At 39.8% G+C, this 22,338-nt stretch overlaps 2 protein-coding genes across 3 annotated transcripts; one reads left to right on the top strand and one right to left on the bottom strand.

Moving 5' to 3' along the window:
• Window positions 1–397: 397 nt before the first annotated feature.
• wdr46 (WD repeat domain 46) lies at window positions 398–17,273 on the top strand. Of its 2 annotated transcripts, none has more exons than XM_042227281.1 (14): window positions 398–503; window positions 759–935; window positions 1,371–1,448; window positions 1,538–1,650; window positions 1,755–1,842; window positions 2,308–2,369; window positions 3,054–3,158; window positions 3,247–3,397; window positions 4,838–5,073; window positions 11,408–11,561; window positions 15,834–15,981; window positions 16,216–16,406; window positions 16,543–16,656; window positions 16,760–17,273. In XM_042227281.1, exons 1-14 carry the CDS (start codon window positions 447–449, stop codon window positions 16,877–16,879), a joined length of 1,794 nt encoding a protein of 597 aa, XP_042083215.1. In that variant the 5' UTR covers window positions 398–446; the 3' UTR covers window positions 16,880–17,273. The 2 variants fall into 2 exon arrangements, with proteins under 2 accessions (XP_042083215.1, XP_005938974.1); XM_005938912.3 differs by having other exon boundaries at window positions 1,368–1,448.
• Window positions 17,274–18,684: 1,411 nt separating this feature from the next.
• On the bottom strand, window positions 18,685–19,800 carry b3galt4 (UDP-Gal:betaGlcNAc beta 1,3-galactosyltransferase, polypeptide 4). The gene has a single exon (XM_005938913.2). It carries the CDS (start codon window positions 19,798–19,800, stop codon window positions 18,685–18,687), a length of 1,116 nt encoding a protein of 371 aa, XP_005938975.1.
• Window positions 19,801–22,338: the final 2,538 nt, after the last annotated feature.

Genomic DNA, 22,338 nt, shown 5'->3' with positions numbered 1-22,338 from the left:
TTATTATGTATTTTTAATTGATTGTTTCTATTAATTGTTCTTTAATTTCCTAGGATATTTTGTCGTGATTATCCCTAGTGTTTTTATTAATTCATTTTTATTTATTTTTTTGTTACTTAGGAACTTGATGAAGGGAAACCTTTATTCCCTTTTAACCCACTAGGTGGTACCATGAGACAACATTAAAAGGCTAAGATGAATACAAGACTGAAATAAAAGATTTGAAATATGCAGGGAAAGAAAAAAGTCGATTTTTTTTATTATCTTAATCCTGTTACAAAGAGAGAATATCATTAAATGAACTATAAAGATTTCTTTTTTTATGCACATACTGAACCTATAAGCCGATGCAGTAACCCTTTCAGACCGAACGGTGGCGATCATCATGTACAGATACAGTTTATTGAAGCCGTTAATGCAGAAGAAGAAAAACGTACACAACAGAGATGGCGTCACCCGGCGAGGCATCGGTGGATGAGACACACGTGGGTAAAAAGAAGAAGGTAAATATAGATAAATAATTTCTAGAAGCATATCGTCGCAGCCGTTTGAAGCTATTGGTGACTGCAGCTGAGGAACGCAGTTTTATAACTAATAAACAGTAAACGTAAGGTAGTTTTTTCTTGCTAGCGTCAAGCGGCTAATGTGAGTAGCCCCACACGGGGGCGAAGACCAGTGTAAAAAGTTTCTGGGCTTAAATAACGAAATACGTTATAGTCACTTCTTCTAACTTGCCACTGTTCGCTCCTATCTTACAGCTGCCTGCTCGATACTGGCAGGAGCTCCAGGAGGAGGAACGGAAGGATGAAAACAAAGTTAAAAGCGACGGAGAACAGAGCAAAGAGGCTCTGCGGCAGGAGGAGGACAAGACACAGAAGGCAAAGAAGCGAAAACAAGACCAAAGTCCAAGTGATGGAGAGAAAGTCAAGCCAGAGGTAAGAGTACACGAATTACTATTGACAGACAAAAATCACGCCATCATTTCTTGCTCTTGCTTAAACTGTTGTAGTGAGGTCCTGTGTTGCATTGGAATATGTTTAAGATGCAGTTTGGGGTATTCTTATTTGCACTAAACAGCCTATGCATCGCCTTTGTACTGCTATTACACTGCAAAATCTTCCAAATATCCCCCAAAAAGCAGATTATTATGTAAACAAAGGTAGCCAGGCATGCCTAATCTCCCATGATGATTCATGAGTGTTGTACTGAATCTTTTAGCAGTAATATTTAAGTTTGAAGCACCACTTACGACCAGAAGAAGATAGCATTTAATGTTTATCATGATTCAGTCTGCTGTTACATTTTAGTATAGGTAATATAGGACTGTATATTATATATTGTTCTAACTGATGTTCATATTCTTTCAGAAGTCTGATCCATTCCCAGGCCCTGCTCCTATTCCAGAAGACAGATTGCAAAAATTCAAGAGGAAAGATAAACTTAAAAAGGTAAGCATCTGAGTGGCTCTTCTTTAAAATAGTATGCTCTTTTTTTCAGCGCTTGTCTTTCGTCTGATTTCTCTTTCGTTTTGTAATAGCCTCACCGTAAGCAGCACAAGCTGAGAGATATCATAGCTCGCTCAGAAGACGCTTCAGAAATGGCCCAGAAACAAGCAGCACGGTTTGACCTTCTCCTCCCGGAGGAGGCAGGGTAATGTCCTTTAAATGATGCTCACCTCTTTGTGTTAGATCGTACTCTGTGACAGATATCATGTGATTTAAAAACACATGAGTGATGTTTGTCCCTGATCTCAGGTTTTTAGAAGGAGATGAAGATGAGGACACGTGTATGATCTCACAGGAGGATATTGCGGAGGCTGTGGACATAACATCTGGAGCAAAGGTACTGAGACCTTTTTATCAAATAAATGTTTCTTTGTTTGACAGGTTGTTTGTTTTAACAAATTGTACCTGAAGTGTGCACTGAAGTTGGTTAAGAAAATAATGGAAACTGATACCTGTCACCATCATACTTATGTAGTTCATCACCAACCATTTTTGCGGGGGAGAAGATGGATTTTAAAAAGGTTTTGTGTGAATGTATAAATAACTTATTAAACAGAAAAATTTGCACAGAAATTTTGAAGAAACACAGATTATGGGCTTTTGTTTGGTTTTGCTGACAAATTCACACACTGGTGATGGCAAGCTACATTATTATTACTATTACTATTTAACACATTTATTTTGCAAGCAAAGGTTTGCTGGTTCAGTTCCAACCGTAGACATAAATTTGCTATGGAGTTGTCACGGGAAGAGATTCTGCAGAGTGAGTGTTGTTCATTTCTTGTTATCTTCTCTTCCTCAGTATTTTAATCTGAAACTGTCTCAGTTTGGACCGTATCGATTGGATTACAGCAAGACTGGACGGTCAGTATCATGCAATATCATGCAGCACATGCTTATCTGTGTGAAGTGTTTTGTCTCTCTCTTGTGGAGAGAGACTGATATTTAGTGATTTAAAAGGCCAACATATCAGCAGATGGTTTAACATTTAACAAATTGCTCCTTCATGTAGTGGTGGGGTTTTTTGGGTTTGTTTTTTTTTTTTTTGTAAAACACTGATTTATGTCAAGTCCACCTAAGTTGTCGATGGGCTTGGCAGGACGACTCACCGTTTCTAGAGGAAATGCTAAGTATCCTTTATAACCTTTGTAATCTTCTAAGCAGATATGAAACGTACATATTTATTTCCAACTCTGTCTTCCTGACAAAAGTAGATTTTGACATTAGGCCTTCATTATTTCTAGCTTCTTTGCTAAGTGGCACACTCACCAGTTAGTACAAGCAAAGGAAATAAACTTTTCCTTTTTTTAAGCTTTTCTGAGATTCTCTGTGCTTGGAAAAAAAAACTGTTACTAAAGGCTGAGAGTGCAAATAAACAATGTTGGAAATTAAAACAAAGACATGGAAAGAAATTAAACCACAGCTGAGGTGAACCTGCAGAACTGAATGATCATTTCCTGTTTTTACAGTAAATAGATTTATTTAGATATAAATAGAGAGATTTCATAAGTTTAGGTTTTGCAAATATTTATGTTCTCTTCACTTCAGTCACCTGCTGCTTGGTGGGAGGAGAGGCCATGTTGCTTGTATAGACTGGGCGTCGAAACAGCTGATGTGTGAGATAAATGTGATGGAGTCTGTCAATGATGTGAAGTAAGTCATCCGCCTTCATGAAACACAAAGCAGAAATAAAACTTTGATCATCTTCTCCAGACTAAAACAAATTTCTGCCTTTGTTTAGGTGGCTTCATACCGAGGCTATGTATGCAGTGGCTCAGAAGAAGTGGCTTTATATCTACGACTCTAACGGAATAGAGCTTCACTGCATCCGAAAATTCAATGACGTCCTTCGGATGCAGTTTCTCCCCTATCACTTTTTGCTCGCCACAGCAGTGAGTTCACAGTAATCTTTTTTTCTTTCAATTTCTTGCATTTCCATTTCCACAATAATTAAAAAATTATATAATACAGTGGTCCCTCGTTTATCGCGGGAGTTATGTTCTAAAAATAACCCACGATAGGTGAAATCCGCAAAGTAGCCAGCTTTATTCTTTTACAATTATTATTGATGTTTTAAGACTGGAAAACCCCTCACTACGCACTTTATACACTTTTCTCAGACAGGCATGAACATTCTCACACTTTTCTCTCTTGTTTAAACACTCAAAGTTCAAACCTTCGTAGAAAAATAAGTCCAGTGTTATAGAAGGAAACCAAAGATCAAACCCTGTTTTCAGGACCAGAACATGGGAATAGAGCAGCTGCGAGAGAATTCAACATTAATGAATCAATGGTATGGAAATAGAGGAAGCAAAAAGAATGAGTTGAGTAACGTTTGACTTATCTGACTGTTTTGTTTCGCTTAATGCGCCTTATAATCCGGTGTGCTTTATAATCTGAAAAATATGGTTCTACCCTCCTTTAGCATGTCTAGAAGTCCAACTTTTTGTGCGATGGTTAGCATCTTCCTCTGCCTTCTGGGTGCTACCGCAGGTGCCTTTGACGGTGCAAAACATTTCATCGACATTGTTGTGTTTGGTGAGAAAAACTTACAATCATACAGTGCAGCACTTTAGAGTCACACTGCTAGCAATGGAAGATTCATGTAAATTTGAGAAGCTATTCTGTACTGTACAGGAGACACAGCACGAGATTGATTTACGATGGTCTGCAGCCAATCAGGATGCAGAACACAATACGCTGTTAAATACACCCAAAAAAATCTGCGAAACAGAGAGGCCGCGAAAGGTGAACCACGTTATGGCGAGGGACCACTGTATTTTCTTTTTACTAAGCTTTAATTTTCTCAGGTCATAGTCTTGCTGTTATTAAAGTTACCTTTCTTGCTTTTGTCAGCTGATTAATTTTTTCTGGCTTCTGGCAGTCTGTGTAACTCTAGATAAAAATAAAAGCTTTTAAAAAGCTAAATCGTGGTAAGACGATAGCCAAGTTTCAGATTGAACTTTGGTAAATGCGTACAGACTGTTTTCCTGCATACAAACAAATGTCATTTCCTAGTCAGGCTGGCCAGATTACGAAGGGAAACCAGTAATCTGCCAGTACAAAAAGCCCCCAAACCTTTTCTTATAAGAGTAAGCTGAGTAAGAGAGTAGGGCTGAAACATTGTTGCAATAATGACAACGTGTTGTACAATACAGAGGAGTAAAGATAACAGTTTTGAATGTGTTACTGTGACAGTTTAGATGTTACCATGATAAATATACACAAGTCAAAATTGTTTTGTTTAATATTTGTTGTTGACAATAAATTTATAAGCAAAATTAGATGCCCTGACTATCTGTAAAACGTTTTTTTTTTTCTGTCTTCTTTAGAGTGCTACCAGTTTCCTGCAGTATTTGGATGTGTCAGTGGGAAAGGAAGTGGCAGCTATCTGCACCAAGACTGGCCGACTTGACGTGATGTGTCAGAACCCTCATAATGCCATCATCCACCTAGGTCATGCCAATGGCACGGTCACCCTATGGTCACCAAACCAGAAAGAAGCCTTGGTGAAGATGCTCTGTCACCAAGGGGGCGTGCGCTCTGTCGCTGTGGATAAGACGGGCACGTAAGTCACATGAGAAGAGGAAATGTTTTGTAATGTCTGTAAAAGACACCTGGATGTTGTTTCACAATAGTCCTAGGCACTAAAAGTGACTTGCTAATACCAGGTTGGACCCCTTGTTGCCTCCAGAACAGCCTTAGCTTTTCATGACATTAATGCAACAAGATGTTGGAAACATTCCTCAGAGATTTTTGTCCGTATTGACATGATAGCATTACACAGTTGCTGCACATACACGATGTGAATCTTCCGATACCACGTTAGATAGAAATCTGGTGGTTGTCGAGTTTAATTTGAATACAGCGAACAAAATGTCATGTTCATGAAACCAGTTTGAGATGATTCATGCTTTGTGACATGGCCGAATCCTGTTGAAAGCAGCCATCAGAAGAGGGGATTTCATTGTTAGCAGCAATTCCTGGGTAGGATGAGACATTTAAATAATGCTCAGCTGGTACTAAGGTAGGATGGATCCATGCTGTCATGATGTTTTCGCCAAATTCTGGACTTGGAGTCTGAATATTGCAGAGAAAACCAAGACTCATTAGATCAGGCAGGGTTTTCCAATCTTCCACTGCCTGATTTTGGCAAGCACTTGTAAATTGTAGCTTCAGTTTCCTGTTATTAGCGGCCAGCAGCGACACACAGCGAAGCCTGTCTGCTTCAGTGTTCGGCATGCTCCTCTGCTTACTTTCATTGTAACCAGTGGTTAGGGCTGCCACAAACGATTATTTTGATAGTCGACTAGTCACCGATTATTTATGCGATTAGTCGACTAATCAGATCATCATCCACTGGGCGTAAAACTACAGCTTATTGCACCAGCAGCATCTGCTCTTATATAACTATCATTAGCTTACAGCTTTAAGCTTTTAAGGTGCTAACTAAAAATAAAGACAAGATGATAGTTTATTCAATTTTAATGAAATTTGCAGATTGTTTCAGTAAAGTTTAATAAACTCCTTGCTATCTAAAATATAACAGGACACCGGAGTATATTCTCGAGCATCTCACACTTCTGATAATCAGCTGTCTGCTTGACGTTTATTCAGCTGTGTAAAAACTATAACTTTAATCTCAGCCAAACCGATTTACTCAGGAACAAATAAAATACTAAAAAAACAAAACAAAAACCAAACAACAACATTTTTAATTTATCTAAGTGACTCATATATATTTAACCTGAGTCGCGAAAGACGGCGGTGGGTTTGAAAACAATTTGCCGAGAGTTCGGTGTTCTCACGGCGCTAGTGACCTAGCCCCCGGCTAGCTATCGAGCTAGTGGGTAACAGACGTCTCCGAAAACGTCGGAGCTCTTTTGAAAATATGTGGTGTCCTGATAAACTGAGCAGATATTTGAGGTTTACACAGCTACATTCTCGCCTGAAAATATGTTAAACGTTTATTTTGTGACCCAGAAAGAATAATAAGAGTAATATTAAAACTAACTAGCTACCGCCATTGTTGGAAACTAAGCTGGGCCGCGCTATGAATTCTGGGACGCAGCTTCTTCTTCGGGGTTTAACAGCAGCTGGCATCCTTGTACATGCAGTGCTGCCATCTTCTGTTTCAGTCCGTTATTACACTCTTAAATCCTGCTATTATTCCTGCGTCTTTTGCGATCTTACAAAGCTTCAAAACGACACGTCGACTATTAAATCAGTCGTCGACGATTTTGATAGTCGACGTAATCGTGACTAGTCGACAAATCGTGGCAGCCCTACCAGCCCTACCAATAATAACCAGTTGTTATTGGCTTTTTTTTCTTTTTTTTTTTATTAATTAAAGTTTATTTCACACAGCGAGAAATAAATGGGCACATTGACAAGAAAATAATTTACAAAGCTAAAACAAGTAATCAGAGGCTACTTAGTCTAACTTTTAAATATTTTCTGGTGTAGAAATCACTGTGGACCATTTAAGAAAAGTGCTGAAGTGATTAAACATCATATATAACATTGCCCTGAATTCACATTTAAAAGTCACATGGTACCTAAGCTGAGATATTGAACACATATGGTGACTACCTACTCCAGGATGCCAGTCTGATGGCTTCATTTATAATTGAAAATAATAATAATAAAAAAGCTTTATCTATATATATCTATATCTATATCTTTTTTTTCCATTCAACCCTTTATTTCATTTTTAAATGAAAATCACAGAAAACGTATTTATAAACCACACCGTGATAATTTCGCATGAAGATGCGAACACAAAAAGCTAGGTTTATATGTTACGTTTGTTCCCATCATTACTGAAAAATAAAGAGTTTTTGTTTTTTCCCACAAACAAACAAACAAAGCTCCCAACAGGATGTTTATCAAGTATTTGTCCTTTAAGGAGGCTGCTGATGGGATATCGCCCAGGTACACAGTACAAAAATCCAAATTTAGTTTGAGACCAGTCACCAAGTAAATTGATTCGACCAATTCACTCCAGTATGACAGGATTATTGGGCATTTCCAAAATATATGGAAATGATCTGCCATGTTTTCCCCACAGTTTCTCCAGCATTGTCCATCTGTCAGTTGACCTTTTTGTTTGTATTTTATTTTGGGTGTTATAAAAAACCTAATAAAATTTTTCCACGGGAATTCCCTCCAATAACCCGAGCTAGTAGTTTCCATCTGTGTCCTGCATATATTTAACCAACTGTCCTCTGATATGTTGATTTTAGCCTCCGTTTCCCATTTAATTTTGATATAATTGGTTGATTGATCCTTAAGTGATTGTAAGTTCTGATAAAGTTTAGCAATCAATTTGTTTTTAATCTGACCTTTATAAGCTTCTTTTATAACGGGGACTAGGCCTTCATTACGTTCTTCTATAGTTTTTATATTACTATTGAAATAGGACCTAACTTGGAGATATCTGAAAAAATCTTGGTTTTCCAAACCATAGGTGTCTCTTAATTTTTCAAAACTTTGTAATCCTTCTTTTCCTAACAATGAGCAAAATGGTCCAATCCCCCTTGTTAACCAAGTTGTATAACGTCTATCTATTTGTGCAGGGATAAATTCCTTATCATGTGTGACCCATCTGAGTTGTTTGAGACCAGCTCCTAATTTAAGACTTTAAGACTTTCACATTCATCAAACCATATCTTTAAAGGAGTTTTAGTCCATTCATTTAGATTATTTTTCTGTTCCAAATATAATTTTTTATCTCCTAATATTGTCTGTAGTGGTAATTTTAATTGTGTCACATCTAAATATTTCCATTTTGCTTCATACGTTGGATCACACCAATAAATTAAATATCTTAATTGTGCTGCTTTAAAATAACTTTCTAAGTTTGGGAGGGTGTCAGAGATTTACAGTTAACAAACAGTCAGGTGAGTAAACAACACTGAGACACTTGAGATTGATAACGGGTGAATCTCAGACAGAGAGACACCCCGAACTGCAGCATTCGTTTATTTTTATAGGTTACATCGTAAATATGCAAATATAATCACATTTCCTGTTACGCAGGTCCTGATGCTGTCTGTGTGTGTGTGTGTGTGTGTGTGTGTTTCACAAAGTGTATGTGCTACAAGTCAATTTCTAAGAATAACATAATGCAAGTCAACTTCTGCGGATGTGTATTTCTGTACTGATCTCCTGCGGTAAAAGTCACAGAGTCACAGGGTCAGCTTCCTGTTTCAACAGAAAACTGTGTCTGGTGAAATATGTGAACATAAGTATAACATAACATTTGAAGCATAATCAAATAAAACATTAAAAACTCCCTACAGAGGGAAGTCCACCTCTTTCCTTAGGTAGTTGCAATGTTATATATCTAACTCTTGGTTTGCGGCCTTTCCATATAAATCCCGAAATCATTCTGTTCCATAACGCAAATTGTTTGGCTGGTACGTGTACCGGTATAGATTGAAAAAGGAAAAGCAGTGGTGGAAGTATATTCATTTTGATCAGGTCAATCCTATTATACAGATCAAGTGGCAGTAGGTTCCACCTTTGAATGTTTTCTTTCAATTCCCTTGTAATTGGTGAATAGTTTATTTCATAGATTTCTGTCAGTGTTTTAGGAATCTTAATACCTAGATATTTAATTATTTTATTATTCCAATTAAATTTAGACATACTTTTGATCTTTGTTGTGGGTACGTAATTGTATGTGATCACCTGTGTTTTTTGTATGTTTATTTTATATCCAGAAAGTTCTCCAAACATTTCCATCTTTAACCATAACTTAGGTAAGCTTCTTTCTGGGTCTGTGAGGGTCAGCAAAACATCATCTGCATATAATCCCATTTTGTATTCCGTATTCCGTATCCATATCCCTTTAATTGTTCATCCTCTCTAATAGCTTGCGCCAGTGGTTCAATAAATAAAGCAAACAGGGCTGGGCTAAGCGGACATCCCTGCCGACATCCCTCTGCAAGTCCACTACTCCAGTTAAGCTCCCATTTATTTTTATTCTTGCTGAAGGTAAATAATATAAATTTTTAATCAGTTGAATAAAAGGGTCTCCGAAACCAAACCGCTCCATAACCAAAAATAAATAATCCCACTGGACGGAGTCAAACGCCTTTTCTGCATCAAGGCTTAATGCAATTGATTCCGTTTGGGATTTATTAATATAATCCATTAAATGTAAGGCACGTCTTATACTGTCCTGTATCTGTCTGTTTTTGAGAAATCCTGTCTGATCTTCGTCAATAATTTCTGGTATAGTATTTTTAAGCCTTTCTGCTATTATTGAGGTGAATAATCTATAATCCATATTCAGAATTTAAATTGGTCGATATGAACTGCATTCCCTTTTGTCCTTGCCCACCTTTGGAATTAAAATGGTAAATGGCCTGCATTTGTATAGCGCTTTTCTAGTCCCTAAGGACCCCAAAGCGCTTCACACTACATTCAGTCATTCACCCATTCACACACACATTCACACACTGGCGATGGCAAGCTACATTGTAGCCACAGCTGCCCTGGGGCGCACTGACAGAGGCGAGGCTGCCGGACACTGGCGCCACCGGGCCCTCTGACCACCACCAGTAGGCAAACATGGGGTTAGTATCTTGCCCAAGGATATTTGGCATGCAGCCAGGAGGCAGCCTGGGATCGAACCACCGACCTTCTGATTAGTGGCTGACCTGCTCTGCCACCTGAGCTACAGCCACCCAGAATTACTGAAATGATTGCCTGTCTCCAGGATGCTGGTGACTCCCCTCCCTCCAACACATAGTTAAAACATTTTAATAATAGTGGTGATAATAACTCTCTAAAGGTTTTATAATATTCTGATGTAAATCCGTCCATACCCGGCATCTTACAGTATTTGTTTTTGTTTTCGCAATGGCTTTATCCAGTTCTTGTTTAGTAATTTGCTGCATTAGTCTTTTGTTTTGTTCCTGTCCAATATTAGGTAAATCCAGAGAGTGCAAAAATTTCTGAATGTTTAGAGGGTCAGCCTTTTGTGTCTCTGAATATGAGTTTTTATAATAGTTTTCAAATGAGTTTTGTATTTCTTTAGCAGTGTAACACATTTTTTGTGTCTCATCTTTTATACTGTAAATTCCTCTTTCTTCTTGTTGTTTTTTAATTCTCCAGGCTAATAGTTTCTTTGCCCTAGGGCCGTAATCATAATACTTTTGCTGAACAAATCTGGCTTTTAGTTCTTCTTGTCTGTCATATATATCATTTAATCATGTTATTGGCTTTCTGTCAACTTGAAGCAGTCTCTGTTTTCTCTGGCATTTCCTCTGAGATCTGCCACTCACTGGGGCTTTTCTTTTTTTTTTTGAATCATTCTCTGTAAATCCTAGAGATGGATCTACTGAGATCTGCTGGGAAGATCTCAGTGGATGAGCATTTTCTGAAACAACCACGCCACATTCAAAGTCACATTAATCACATTAGGTGGCCACTGAGTATATATTTTACTTTATCTTATAAGAACTTAGTTTTTGTTGTTGTTGTTGTTGTTGTTTTTGTGTACACTTAACAAATGAATCCAAGTTCGGATCTTTGAATCCGAAGTCAAGGGTTTGGTGGGATGATGTTGTTGATGTTCCTGACAACTCCTCTAGCCTCATTTAGTCACATGCTAACAAAAACCTTCTCTTTGAGATGTAAAAGCTTCAGCAATCACAAGGGAGATGTTTATGCACATCTGGTATGTCTAAATTTTGTGTTAAATCAAAAAATCCTTGACTTAAAAACATGAAAACCCATGCAAAATGTTTTTTGAATTACAGGGTACATTATTGCAGCTGATTTTGCACTCAGTTTTTTGGTGAGCAGTTAATTGCATTTTTCTCTTGGTCCACCAGAAAGTAGTCTTTTCATTTAGTTTTTTTCCTCTTTTTTTTTTTTTTTGTTGACAGATACATGGTGACATCTGGCATGGATAAGAAGCTGAAGGTGTATGACGTTAGAACCTTCAAGCCCCTAAAGTCATACTTCCTTCCTGCTGGAGCTGCCTGTTTGTCACTGAGCCAGAGGGGACTGCTATCTGCAGCCACGGGGGATGTTGTTCAGGTTATCAGAGCCACACTTTGCACATTTATAATAAAAAAACATTACATGCTGCAAATGTGTCCATCAACACATGCATTTCTGTTTGAGCAGCAAAGAGACAGGGGTTTTCACAAACCGGTGAAACCTGCTCCTATCTCGTGCAGTACTCCAAAATCCCCACTGCACATCACTGAAGTAGATAACATGTGTCTGTTGAAGGCTGATCGGTTGATACGTTGGCTGGAATAGGGGGGAGGGGGGACCAATGGAGTTCACCAGTAATGGGAGAAGCACACAAAAAAAATCTAATATAAATAAATATAGTGTGAAAAGTGGCTGCAGAGAGGACTGTTACGGTAATTATTTTTTACAATCAGTTTGGCTTCTGCTCTTGGTTTATTATCACTTTGTTCTTCTCTAGAGCTGACTGACAGTCCAACATGAGCAAGTTTAACAGACTGGTTATATCACATATTTTATACATTACTTTAAATTCAAATCAAATTCAAATTTTATTTGTCACACACACACAACCATACACAGTATGACATGGGGGTGAAATGCTTGTAGCTGTACAATGCCCAACCATTAAATGACAGAAGAAAAGTTTTACAATATTTACAATTTACAGGTTACTACAAAATTTACAAATTAACTTAGGAATTTACAGTAAAGAATGTGCAAATAGCAGAAGAGATTATAAAGATTATAAATTATAGGAATTATAGGATTATAGGAAATGTGTGGTGGTGCGTGTGGTGACGTGTGTGAGAGTCCAGTCTTATAGTGACGTGTGTGGGAGAGTCCAGTCCTACACCTGGTTCAGGGCCCGAATAGCCTGGGGGAAGAAGCTCCTCCTCATTCTCTCTGTTTTGGCCTTAAGGGAGCGGAAGCGCTTCCCAGACCTCAACAGTGAGAAGAGTCCATTGTTGGGATGGGAGAGGTCCATCATAATCTTCCTAGCTTTGGACTTGCACCGCTTGGTGTAGATGGACAGCAGGTCAGGGAGCTCTGATTGAATGATGCGTTCTGCCGAGCGCACCACTCTTTGCAGATCTCGTCTGTCCTGCTTGGTGCTGTTCCCAAACCAGGTGCAGGTGTTTGCCGTCAGGACGCTCTCGATGGTGCAGGAGTAGAAGTTCTTGAGCACCTTCAGTGGCAGATGGAAGTCTCTAAGTCTTCTGAGGAAGAAGAGACGCTGACGGGCTTTCTTAACCAGGGAGTTGATGTGGCAGGACCATGACAGGTCCTGAGTGATGTGGACACCCAGGTATCGGAAACTGTCCACTCTCCACTGGCATGCCACTGATGATGAGGGGTTTGTAATTCCTCGCCTGCTTTGTAGAGAAGTCCACGATCAGCTCCTTAGTCTTGCTGATGTTTAGGAGGAGGTTATTCTCCTGGCACCAGGTCTCCAGGTTCCTAATCTCCTCCAGGTAGGCCGTCTCGATGTTGTCGGAGATCAGGCCCACAGCAGCAGTGTCGTCAGCAAACTTGACAGTGGAGGTGGTGTCTGATGTGGCTACACAGTCATAAGTGTACAGTGAGTACAGCAGGGGGCTTAAAACACAGCCCTGAGGCACTCCAGTGCTGAGTGAGATGGAGGGGGAGACTTGTTTTCCCACCCTCACTGATTGGGGTCTGTCTGTGAGGAAGTTGAGGATCCACTGACACAGTGATGAGCTGAGTCCTAGATCCGTCAACTTGGTGAAAAGCTTAGAGGGAATTATGCTTCCATCGATGATCAACATTCCAGGCGGGCTGAGTCCTCAAGCATAAACAAAATAGTAATCTTTTACAAGGGGTGCTTTTATAGGGTGAACGGCTAACATAGAGAAACACAATGCTTACATTTTCACCAACGATATATTTAGTGTCAACAGAGTACCCGGAAAGAAGTCACACAGACAAATGGAGAAGATGCAAATTCCACACTCTTTGACCCCATAAGGCAAAGGATTTTCTCATTTTTTCAAAAAATAGAAGGTAAAGATTAAGAGATTTATTTTTATTGATTTATTATTATTATTATTAGCAGTGGTTTGCTGTGGGTAAACATTGGTTGAAGGTTGAAGTTGGTGTTTCAGAAAATCAAATCTAATGTTGCGTTAGGGTACAGGAAGTGGCTGATATTAAAATAGTACATAAACTCGCACGTAAATGCTAGAAAAGAGGTGTTTGATGGCTATGAGAATAGGTTTTCCCAGGGTAACTGCAGAGGCAGTTCTGATGCACACTCAAGTCATTTTGTTTTATAAGTAGAACTGAAATATGACAAAACCTGCTCTGTTCAGAACATTAGAGCATCAAGGGTGACTCCTAGTAGGCTTTCAGGGGGTAAAGAGTCCTACCTATTAGCTTTTCTTTATTGTCCTTTATTTTACTTTCTTTATTTTCCATCATGCTGTTACATAATTAAAATCAAAATCCAATTTATGATCAAATAAAAGAACCATAGAAAAAGAATAAAATAACATAAATTATTGATGCATGTATCAATGTGATGGGATGTGAGCAGGGATTATACTTTCCACGTCTGCGAGTTCAATTGGGTGCCAGTATTTTAAGTTTCATCATCAAGTGATTAGTCTGGGTGCCTGTCTGTTTTGTGGAACTGCGCAGACTTGTCCACAGAGATTTGATAAATTACAATCCACCAACTACGCATCTTCCCACACGGTGGGCTTCCTTGAGCAGAGCCCCTGAATGTCTTCGCCGAGTTGGAGCTTGGCATGCTGTTGTTCGCTCTCTCGTTCCAACACAGCTGTAGGATGGAAGGGCAGAGCACGTCGTACACCCTTGTTGTCTTCCTCAGCGTCTAACGCAGAGATCTTTCTTAACTTTTGTGGTTATTGCTGTGGTTCTGGAATCTTCTCATGATGACTAGCAGGACCCCAAACAGCACGACCCTTGACCTCAACCGCTGCCTGGGCCATTAGCTGTCACCTGCCAACTGGTATTCCTCGCATCTTGCTCTATCGCACCTAAGCAGGCGCCTGTTGCCTAGGTGACCCCCTGATGTATTTACTAGCAGGTCATATATCAATTAACAGTGTTCGTTACTATTGTAAAAATAATAATAACACTTATATCACCTACAGTAATAGTTGTTGTCTTCATCATCATCATATAAATATGGATATTTATATGGAGATGAGTCATAATGATAAAGAGAAGGAAAAAATAAATAAAAGGTTGGGAAGGTATATTGGAAGAAACTGCGAAAACGATTGTGTGTCCGCCCTGGGCCACTGGCAGTGGAGCAATACAAAAGAAACGTGACTCAACCGCAGGCAGTGCAATGGAGCTAGACCAGCTGGTCAGCAAGCTGTTCTGAACTGTGTATAATAATAATAATAATAATAATAATAATAATAATACTAGCGGTTTCCCTTAGGTTCGATAGTTGCCATGGTTACCATGGTTGCCATGGTTGGCAGCACTTAGATGTTTGGACCAGTCATACAGCACTAATTCAACACCAGACCCCATCTGAGGAAGCCAAAACTGTGTACAACACACACCAAACGAGCTCCCAGACCTTGAGGACTTGTACCTCCAATTTTAACCTGCCAACAGTTTTTGGAAGCACTTTATGATAATGTTATACTGTTAAGCATTAGTATGGTGTTAGCAAGTGCTTAATTTATCATTTATATAGCATTACTCCTCCTTAGTATGCCATTTTTAAATACAGATTTATCATTTGAACTATGATTTTGATTATTACTAGCAGTAATATATTAGTAGCAGTGATAGCTGTACTTGGTGTAAGAGTAACAGATGGATAAACATATGTATTAACGGAGCAGTAATGATATATAAATGATGAAGTGCTTGCTAATCCCTTACTAATACTTTACTAATGCTTAATAGTTTGACGTTATTATAAAGTGCTACCCAGTTAAAAGCATTGATCTAATAAGATCATATTTTTTCACATATCCCTGTAATCTAAACACTCAGGCTGCTCTAAATGCTCAATGTCAGAAAGGTCTTCACTGAGCAGATATCATTAATATGGCACATGGCTCAAGTTCTATTTTAGTTAAACTTATTGCAGCCCTTTTCTTTAAACTGCTGCAGTCAGGTGACCCATTTACCAACATGCAGAAAACCAAGCAAGCCGCAAACCACATGCATGCTATATATGCTTTAACTTTTCAGTATGAATAAGAGGCTATTGAAAAGTTCCATATGGCTTTTAGGAGTTGAACATATCTTGGTGTCTTTACTTTAATAAACAGTAGATATGACGTATTAATGTTGTATGTGGAAATGCTTTATCTGCAGGTGTACAAGGACGTATGTAGCATGCCAGTGACTAAACCGTACATGGCTCATAGACTTCGAGGAACAGTGTGGGGGCTGCACTTCTGTCCCTTTGAGGATGTCCTCGGAGTTGGGCACGGAGATGGTTTCACCAGCATGCTCGTACCAGGTCACTCAATTTTGCATTACATCTGGGCATGTACCTTAACTACATTATGTAGGTTAAGGCCAAAGTGAAAATTTTAACAAAAATATAAGTGCACTAATTTGATGATTGATCCTAATGGGTTGTTACAATTACTACATTCACTGAACTAAATTTATTTATTTATTTTTTTGTAAATCCTGGCATACATATTACTGTTGACTAAAACTGAATGCAACACATCATTTATTATCATAGGTGCTGGTGAGCCTAACTTTGATGGTCTGGATGCAAATCCATACCGAAGTGCGAAGCAGAGGCAGGAATGGGAGGTTAAAGCACTGATGGAGAAGATTCAGCCAGATCTTATCAGCCTTGATCCCACTGAGCTGGCACAAGTTGACCAGGCCACCTGGGAACAAAGGCATCAAGACAGGGTTGAAGTTCTGGTCAGTGTCTTAAAGCAACTGTGCATTTACAATTATTTAAGATGTATATCTGTATATTTTGATATAAGATATAGTAGGCTAAATATTATTGCCACCCATCTGAAAGCATGTTTTAACTTTTTTTTTTTTGTCTCAGGGATTTGATCCACTTGCTAAAGAAAAATTTGTCCCCAAGTATAAGAAAAAAGGTCGTAGTTCTGCAGGAGCCATTGAGAGGCGCAAGAAACAAGTGGCTCATGAGGAGCAGAGGGTGAGTAGTCCAAGTTAGGAAATGAAATTTAATCACATCTCACTGACTTTTATGCTGTATTTGCAGGCCATGGCTGATCTCTCTTGACTTGTTTACTCCCCAGGATGTAATCAGAAAAAGCGTGGAGGACAAAATGAAGATGGAAAAAGAAAGGAAGGAGCGAGAGCGGAAGAAGGCGGCGTTATCTACCCAGAAATCAGCTCTGGACAGATTCAAGAAATAGAAAAGAAACATGCTTTGTGCAGCTGAAAGCCCAGTGGCATTCTATGGGAGTGACCTTTGAACTTTGCATAAAGAACACGGTTTTTTTGGTTGTTGTTTTTTTTTTTTTGCACACATAATTCCACTGCAGGGAGCAAAACACCAACTGCTGAAACTCTGGGAAGAAGGGCTTGCATTGTGACGGGCAACTAATCAATTTTGAGTGGAGCAGCGGAGGAAGCTATATTTGATGTCTGCATCCTGTTTGCATGGGCAGATGTGCTAGCTGGGATTGATTTCACCCAGAAGTTTTAACCTTGTCAGATGGTGTTCTTTCCTCTGAACTTGCTGAGCATATGTCAACTGTGTTATAATTGGGTATAACTAAATTCTAAAAATAAACAACATAATGCCAAGCCTTTGAATTGAGACTATTATTTTGAAATCACGGAACTGTTATTACTGAATCCAAACCAAGCTGGAATATATTTACCATGATTACGTCTTTGGGTGGAGTAAAATTCCTTTTATCAAATTAGAACAGCAGAAATTTGATCATCTGAGGAATGTAAAGGTTTTGGTATTTTAAATATTTTATCATGTTTTAATTTGTATGTGTGCGTGTGGCTGTTTTTCTAGGATTCACATTTTACGTGGTTTTTTCTATCGATGCTTATCCTAATTTAAGTATTTCAAACTAACTAAATCATAGCAGCATGACAGACTGTCACAACTGTTTGCTACTTTGCTGTATATTTATAGAGGAGGAACAGTTTTATAGAAATGTTCAATCCTGCTCAAAACAAAACACAGACCTATTTTTCATTACTGAGTAGTTTATTGGTTGCTTTAATCTAATACATGTTTTTCCTGAGTACAGTGGATCAGCGTTTCCCTTTAAACACTGTGGGTGAGAATAACAGCCTGAGGTTTTATTGACAAATGGCAGCCTCATTGAAAATGTATGTGATCCAAGCCTGACACAGTTGACCATAAAACTCACAGCATTGCAAAGCTGCCAGTCAGTGTGTAATCTTGCCATAAGAAAGGAATCTTATAAGTAATAGTTGTCAGATGCATAAATATTCAGATGTGCATCATATTAGTTTTATTTTCAGTTGTTTAAGAAAATAATTATCATGCATTCGGTTTCAGCTATTTAATGTAATGTGAAGCCTTCATGAACCCCCCCAAAGATCCCTGTATCTAATCGAGGTAATCCCTTCGTATTGTGTGTGAATATTGTGCCCTTGTGGCTGAATAACATCATAAATCCCTCCTTTTTTTAAAAAAAAAAATACTCTAGTCATTATTGGTGATTTTAAAACTTCATTATTGCTGTGTAATAAGCCTGTAATTTTATATCGGTCCTATTTTTTTGTGAACATGCATTTAAACTATTATACTTGGCCTAGACTACAGGCCTGTGCAGGTGTTGAAAGTAGCAGCCTATAATCATTACTTAGTTATCTAAACAATGTTTTAATGTGCAGTTGCTGCGTGCGTCCTTACTGTAAAGCATCAGCATGCTAAACTTTGCTCTACATCTACAGTTCGTGTCAGTGTAATAATGTGGGAGGCAGCAGACACCCCTATACTACAGCTGATCCTGACGGCTCCCTTTAACACCAGCTGATCTTCCCTTTTCAGCAAAATAAGATACATAAGTACATTGAGGTGTTTAAAAAAATAAAGCTTTCAAATTAAACAAAGTAGCATTTTCGTAGTGCACGTGTAGCTTCACAGCCTAAAGAGCACTTGTGCTGTTCACAGTATTGAAGCGAGGCACAGCCTCCAAATAAGTCCGAGTTTGCTTTCCGTTAACCCTCACAATCCTTGCTCCAATCCCAGAGCTGTGCCCAGCATCGCCCGGACTTTGCAAATCCCCAAAGAAGCACGTACATTCAACCAGGAGCAGGGAGGTGGTGAATGCACATCAGCCCAATAGTGCAGCATGTCTCTGGGTGGGATGTGGTGGATGGACACCATGGCCTGATAGCAGCAGCGTCCGTACGGCATACTTGGTCCACCGGAGAAGAGAGGGCAGTGTGAGGGGAGCACTCCAGCTGCCCGGGCACACAAGCCTACAAACACATCCTCGGGCGGAAGAGGTGTGGATAAAGGTGATGCAGAGGCTGCCAGGGAAATTTTGAGCAATGCAGACCGGGACAATACATAGGCTGTGCCACTGCAATAGTCTGGAAAGACAGAAGGAGGGTAGGCTCCTGAGGGTAGGTAGTGCTTGCTGTCCGGGTCCCGGTCGGGAGCCACATGGAGATGCACCCTGCCAAGGTACAAGTCTCCTTGTTCATAGGGGTTACGGCTCTTATTCAGAAAGTGTAGGAGAGAGCTGGGATTGAACAGGACATCATCATCCACTTTGGCCATGAAGTGAGCCTGAGGGCAGAACCTCCGGGTCCAGCCCAGCATGGACAGAGTCTTCAGGGTGAGGTTGGAGTACGTGTCCAAAAAACGCCCCTGAACCAGGTCTCCCTTCTCCCGAGCCTCTTCTATCAGCAGCTTAGCCAGTCCGGGGTCAGACGCCACACCGACCATGAAGAGGGTCATGACCCGCAGACCTCTCACCTCCACCTCCCCTCCCCAAGTGTCCCTGATGGCTTGGCGAGCCCTCTGATTGGCAGGAGCCGAAGTAACCATCATGATGAGGTAAGGCTTGGCACGTTGGCACACAAGTGGGCTAGGCATGAGCAAAAATTCCTCTGGTCTGGTAGGAGGGACGCTTTGCGGTGGGATGATCCCGATGTGCGGCTCTACCACAGTGTTCATTCCCATGGAGGTGACCCATGATTCAATGAAGTCCACGAAAAGCAGAGCCGACAGGGCTGAGCACGCTATCACCGCGCATAGAAAAGGCAGAATCCCAGGCTTGCTACCCCTCTTTCCTGCCCGGGTCTTACATACCCATAATGCGCGTCCGATCATGACCAACCTCTGCTGAAGACCGCTGTGGCCGCCACAATCCCCCCTCTTAATCCTTGGCTGTCCCTCGACTTCACAGCTAGAGGTGTCTCCTTGTCATTGCGTCTCTTTTCCTTTTTCTTTTTTTAACCTTCGGGCGTCCCCCTTCGTTCCTCTTTCGGTCTCAGTTACAGTAGGACCAGCAGTAGACTGTGTCAGTGGGAGGATGCGCCAGCTTTTAGTTTTGTGTTGATGCTGCAGCTTGATTGGATTTTGAGAAAGTAGGGTTTGCAGCTGCGCATATGAAACGGTCGATTCCCCCCGCTACCCTCTTTCTCTTGGCCCAGCTCTTATGAAGCGTTTTAGATGAGATAAAGGTCGAGCTATGCGCGATAAAGACCCGTTACTCCACCCATGCTTGTTTGTCAGACTTTCCGGGGCAAAGCTGTTTCTGCTCCTTTGCTTTGAAGGTCGGCGGTTTTTAGGTCACAAAGCTACGTATTCCTTTACAGCCAGATGGCCGTACAGGCTCTGAAATGACATCCAAAGACTGTAATCATAGCTTCTGATCCTATTATTTAGAATCAGTCAAAGATGTGAGTCTTGGCTGCAGTCTTTTTTCAATGAAGTGGCAAAACCCCAGCGTGCGATTTACAAACTAGAAAATCCAAAGTAGTGGAAAAATATCTGAAAATGCGCTATTTTCAGATATGTATGAATTTTCCTTTGAATCAGTGTGGAGCGGCGCTGCGCTTTTCTCTTCTGCAGTCGCTCCTGTCATACGGGATGGTGCAGGGTGACACCTGGTGGTGATGCTTGGTTACGTTTCCTTCCTGTCCTTATGTGAAAGGTGTGCCTATCCCACACGCTAAAACTGCGCTTGGGGAAAAACTGAAGCAATCAAGTGGTATTTTATTTAAAGTGTAGTTCTTTTCATTACAGTTAACCACTCAGAAACGTCCTAGGTCTTAAACACCTCTATCATAATTATCATTTATCATGAATAATAAGCTTAAAGTTATAATTTATGAAATGTTAAGTTTAAACTGTTCAATACACTCTGGAGTGTATTGAATAGAGAATCACATGAATAAAAATAAACTCACTGGCACAACTGATACAAGCATTATAAACAAGCTAAAGGAAAGATAAGATGGTTAAAACAACTTAAACAGGCTGTCCAATACCCTGCATGTATCACTGGGTAAATCCCAGGGAAATCACCACAATATGAACAGCTGGACATAGCCAATACAGATGTCTACTGGGAGCCATAATCTTCCATATAAGGAAGATACTTCCTGCATGTTTTGCTCAGGCTACATGTCTACAAGAAAGCAGTGTTGGGTTTTGGGGTTTTAAGGTAGCAAGCATGCTTAACTTCAGGTGGCAGCAGGGTGACCATAAATATTCACAAGGGCAAAAACTGAAAAAATCCAGAAAGGCAAAAGGGAAATATAAACCAAAAGGCCAGAGGGGATGGTATACAGGATTTTAATGACAAAGACTGAGAGGTGTGGTACCAGAAGTGAAAAACAGCAAGTGATAAAAACACAGGAAGTATCCGAAAGACAGACATGCAGAGTAAATGAAAACTTACAAAGAGCTAAGGGGAATACAGACCATGTCTGCTTTACCTCTGTGCAATAAGGGATTCATAAACCTTGTAGTAACTGCAAAGAGATAAAGCTGATAAGTCATACCGCCAGCTATACGAAGCTATAGGAAAGAGTGGTTGAAGCTAGGTTAAGGAAGAGATCACAATCACTGAGCGTCAGTGTGGTTTATGGCAGGAATAAAAGCTAAAATGTGATGTCTGTTTTGAAAGTGTTCATGGAGAAGTACAGCGAAGGCCTTTGTGGACCTGGAGAAAGCTTATGACAGTCTGCAAGATGGGAGAACTGTACTGTATAAGTCAGGAATGGCAGAGAAGTTTGTGTGGGTGGTGCACGGCATGCATGAAAGTAGTAATATAAAGGCACTTTTTTTAGAAATAGATGATTTAATTTAGCTAGTTTAGGAGCATTTCACTTTTCTTTTGCGCTCCGAAAGACACAGGGCCTAGAGTACCACAAAAAAACATGTATCCCTTTAGAAATAAACTTTTCTTGTGAACTTCTAAAAACCACATATTCTTAACTAGCCACAATAACACTGTATCGACCCCCCAATGTTCCTTTAATGCAACAATCCCTATAATTATCTAGTAGCCACACACTGCAACAGTAAGACTTGATGATTAGGGGGTTACAGGTAGGGCCCCAACAGTTTCTCTGCTCCAAGACATCCGCGGTCCTTTCACACGGTAAGCATGTCTGTTATACCCAGCGCATAAATGTCTGTATGTCAGCGCTGATTATTCAAACCACGTTTAAAATGTGACACATGTGTTGTCCAAAAACATTTCCTCTAAATTTGCAAAGTTACTGATTTAAAAATATATTTTCGAATTTTTAGTTGCATGTCAAACATATGATAGACTCTTGAGCATATTTATATAGCTAAATCCACAATGGTATAACCACGCTAAATAAAAGATGCCCAAGCACCAATGCACTCTAA

Source organism: Haplochromis burtoni, unplaced genomic scaffold, assembly GCF_018398535.1.
Source record: "Haplochromis burtoni strain Fernald_Lab_line unplaced genomic scaffold, NCSU_Asbu1 Contig_252, whole genome shotgun sequence".
In the NCBI taxonomy this organism is placed as follows: Eukaryota; Metazoa; Chordata; class Actinopteri; order Cichliformes; family Cichlidae; genus Haplochromis; species Haplochromis burtoni.
This window is presented reverse-complemented; position numbering and strand designations above follow the sequence as displayed.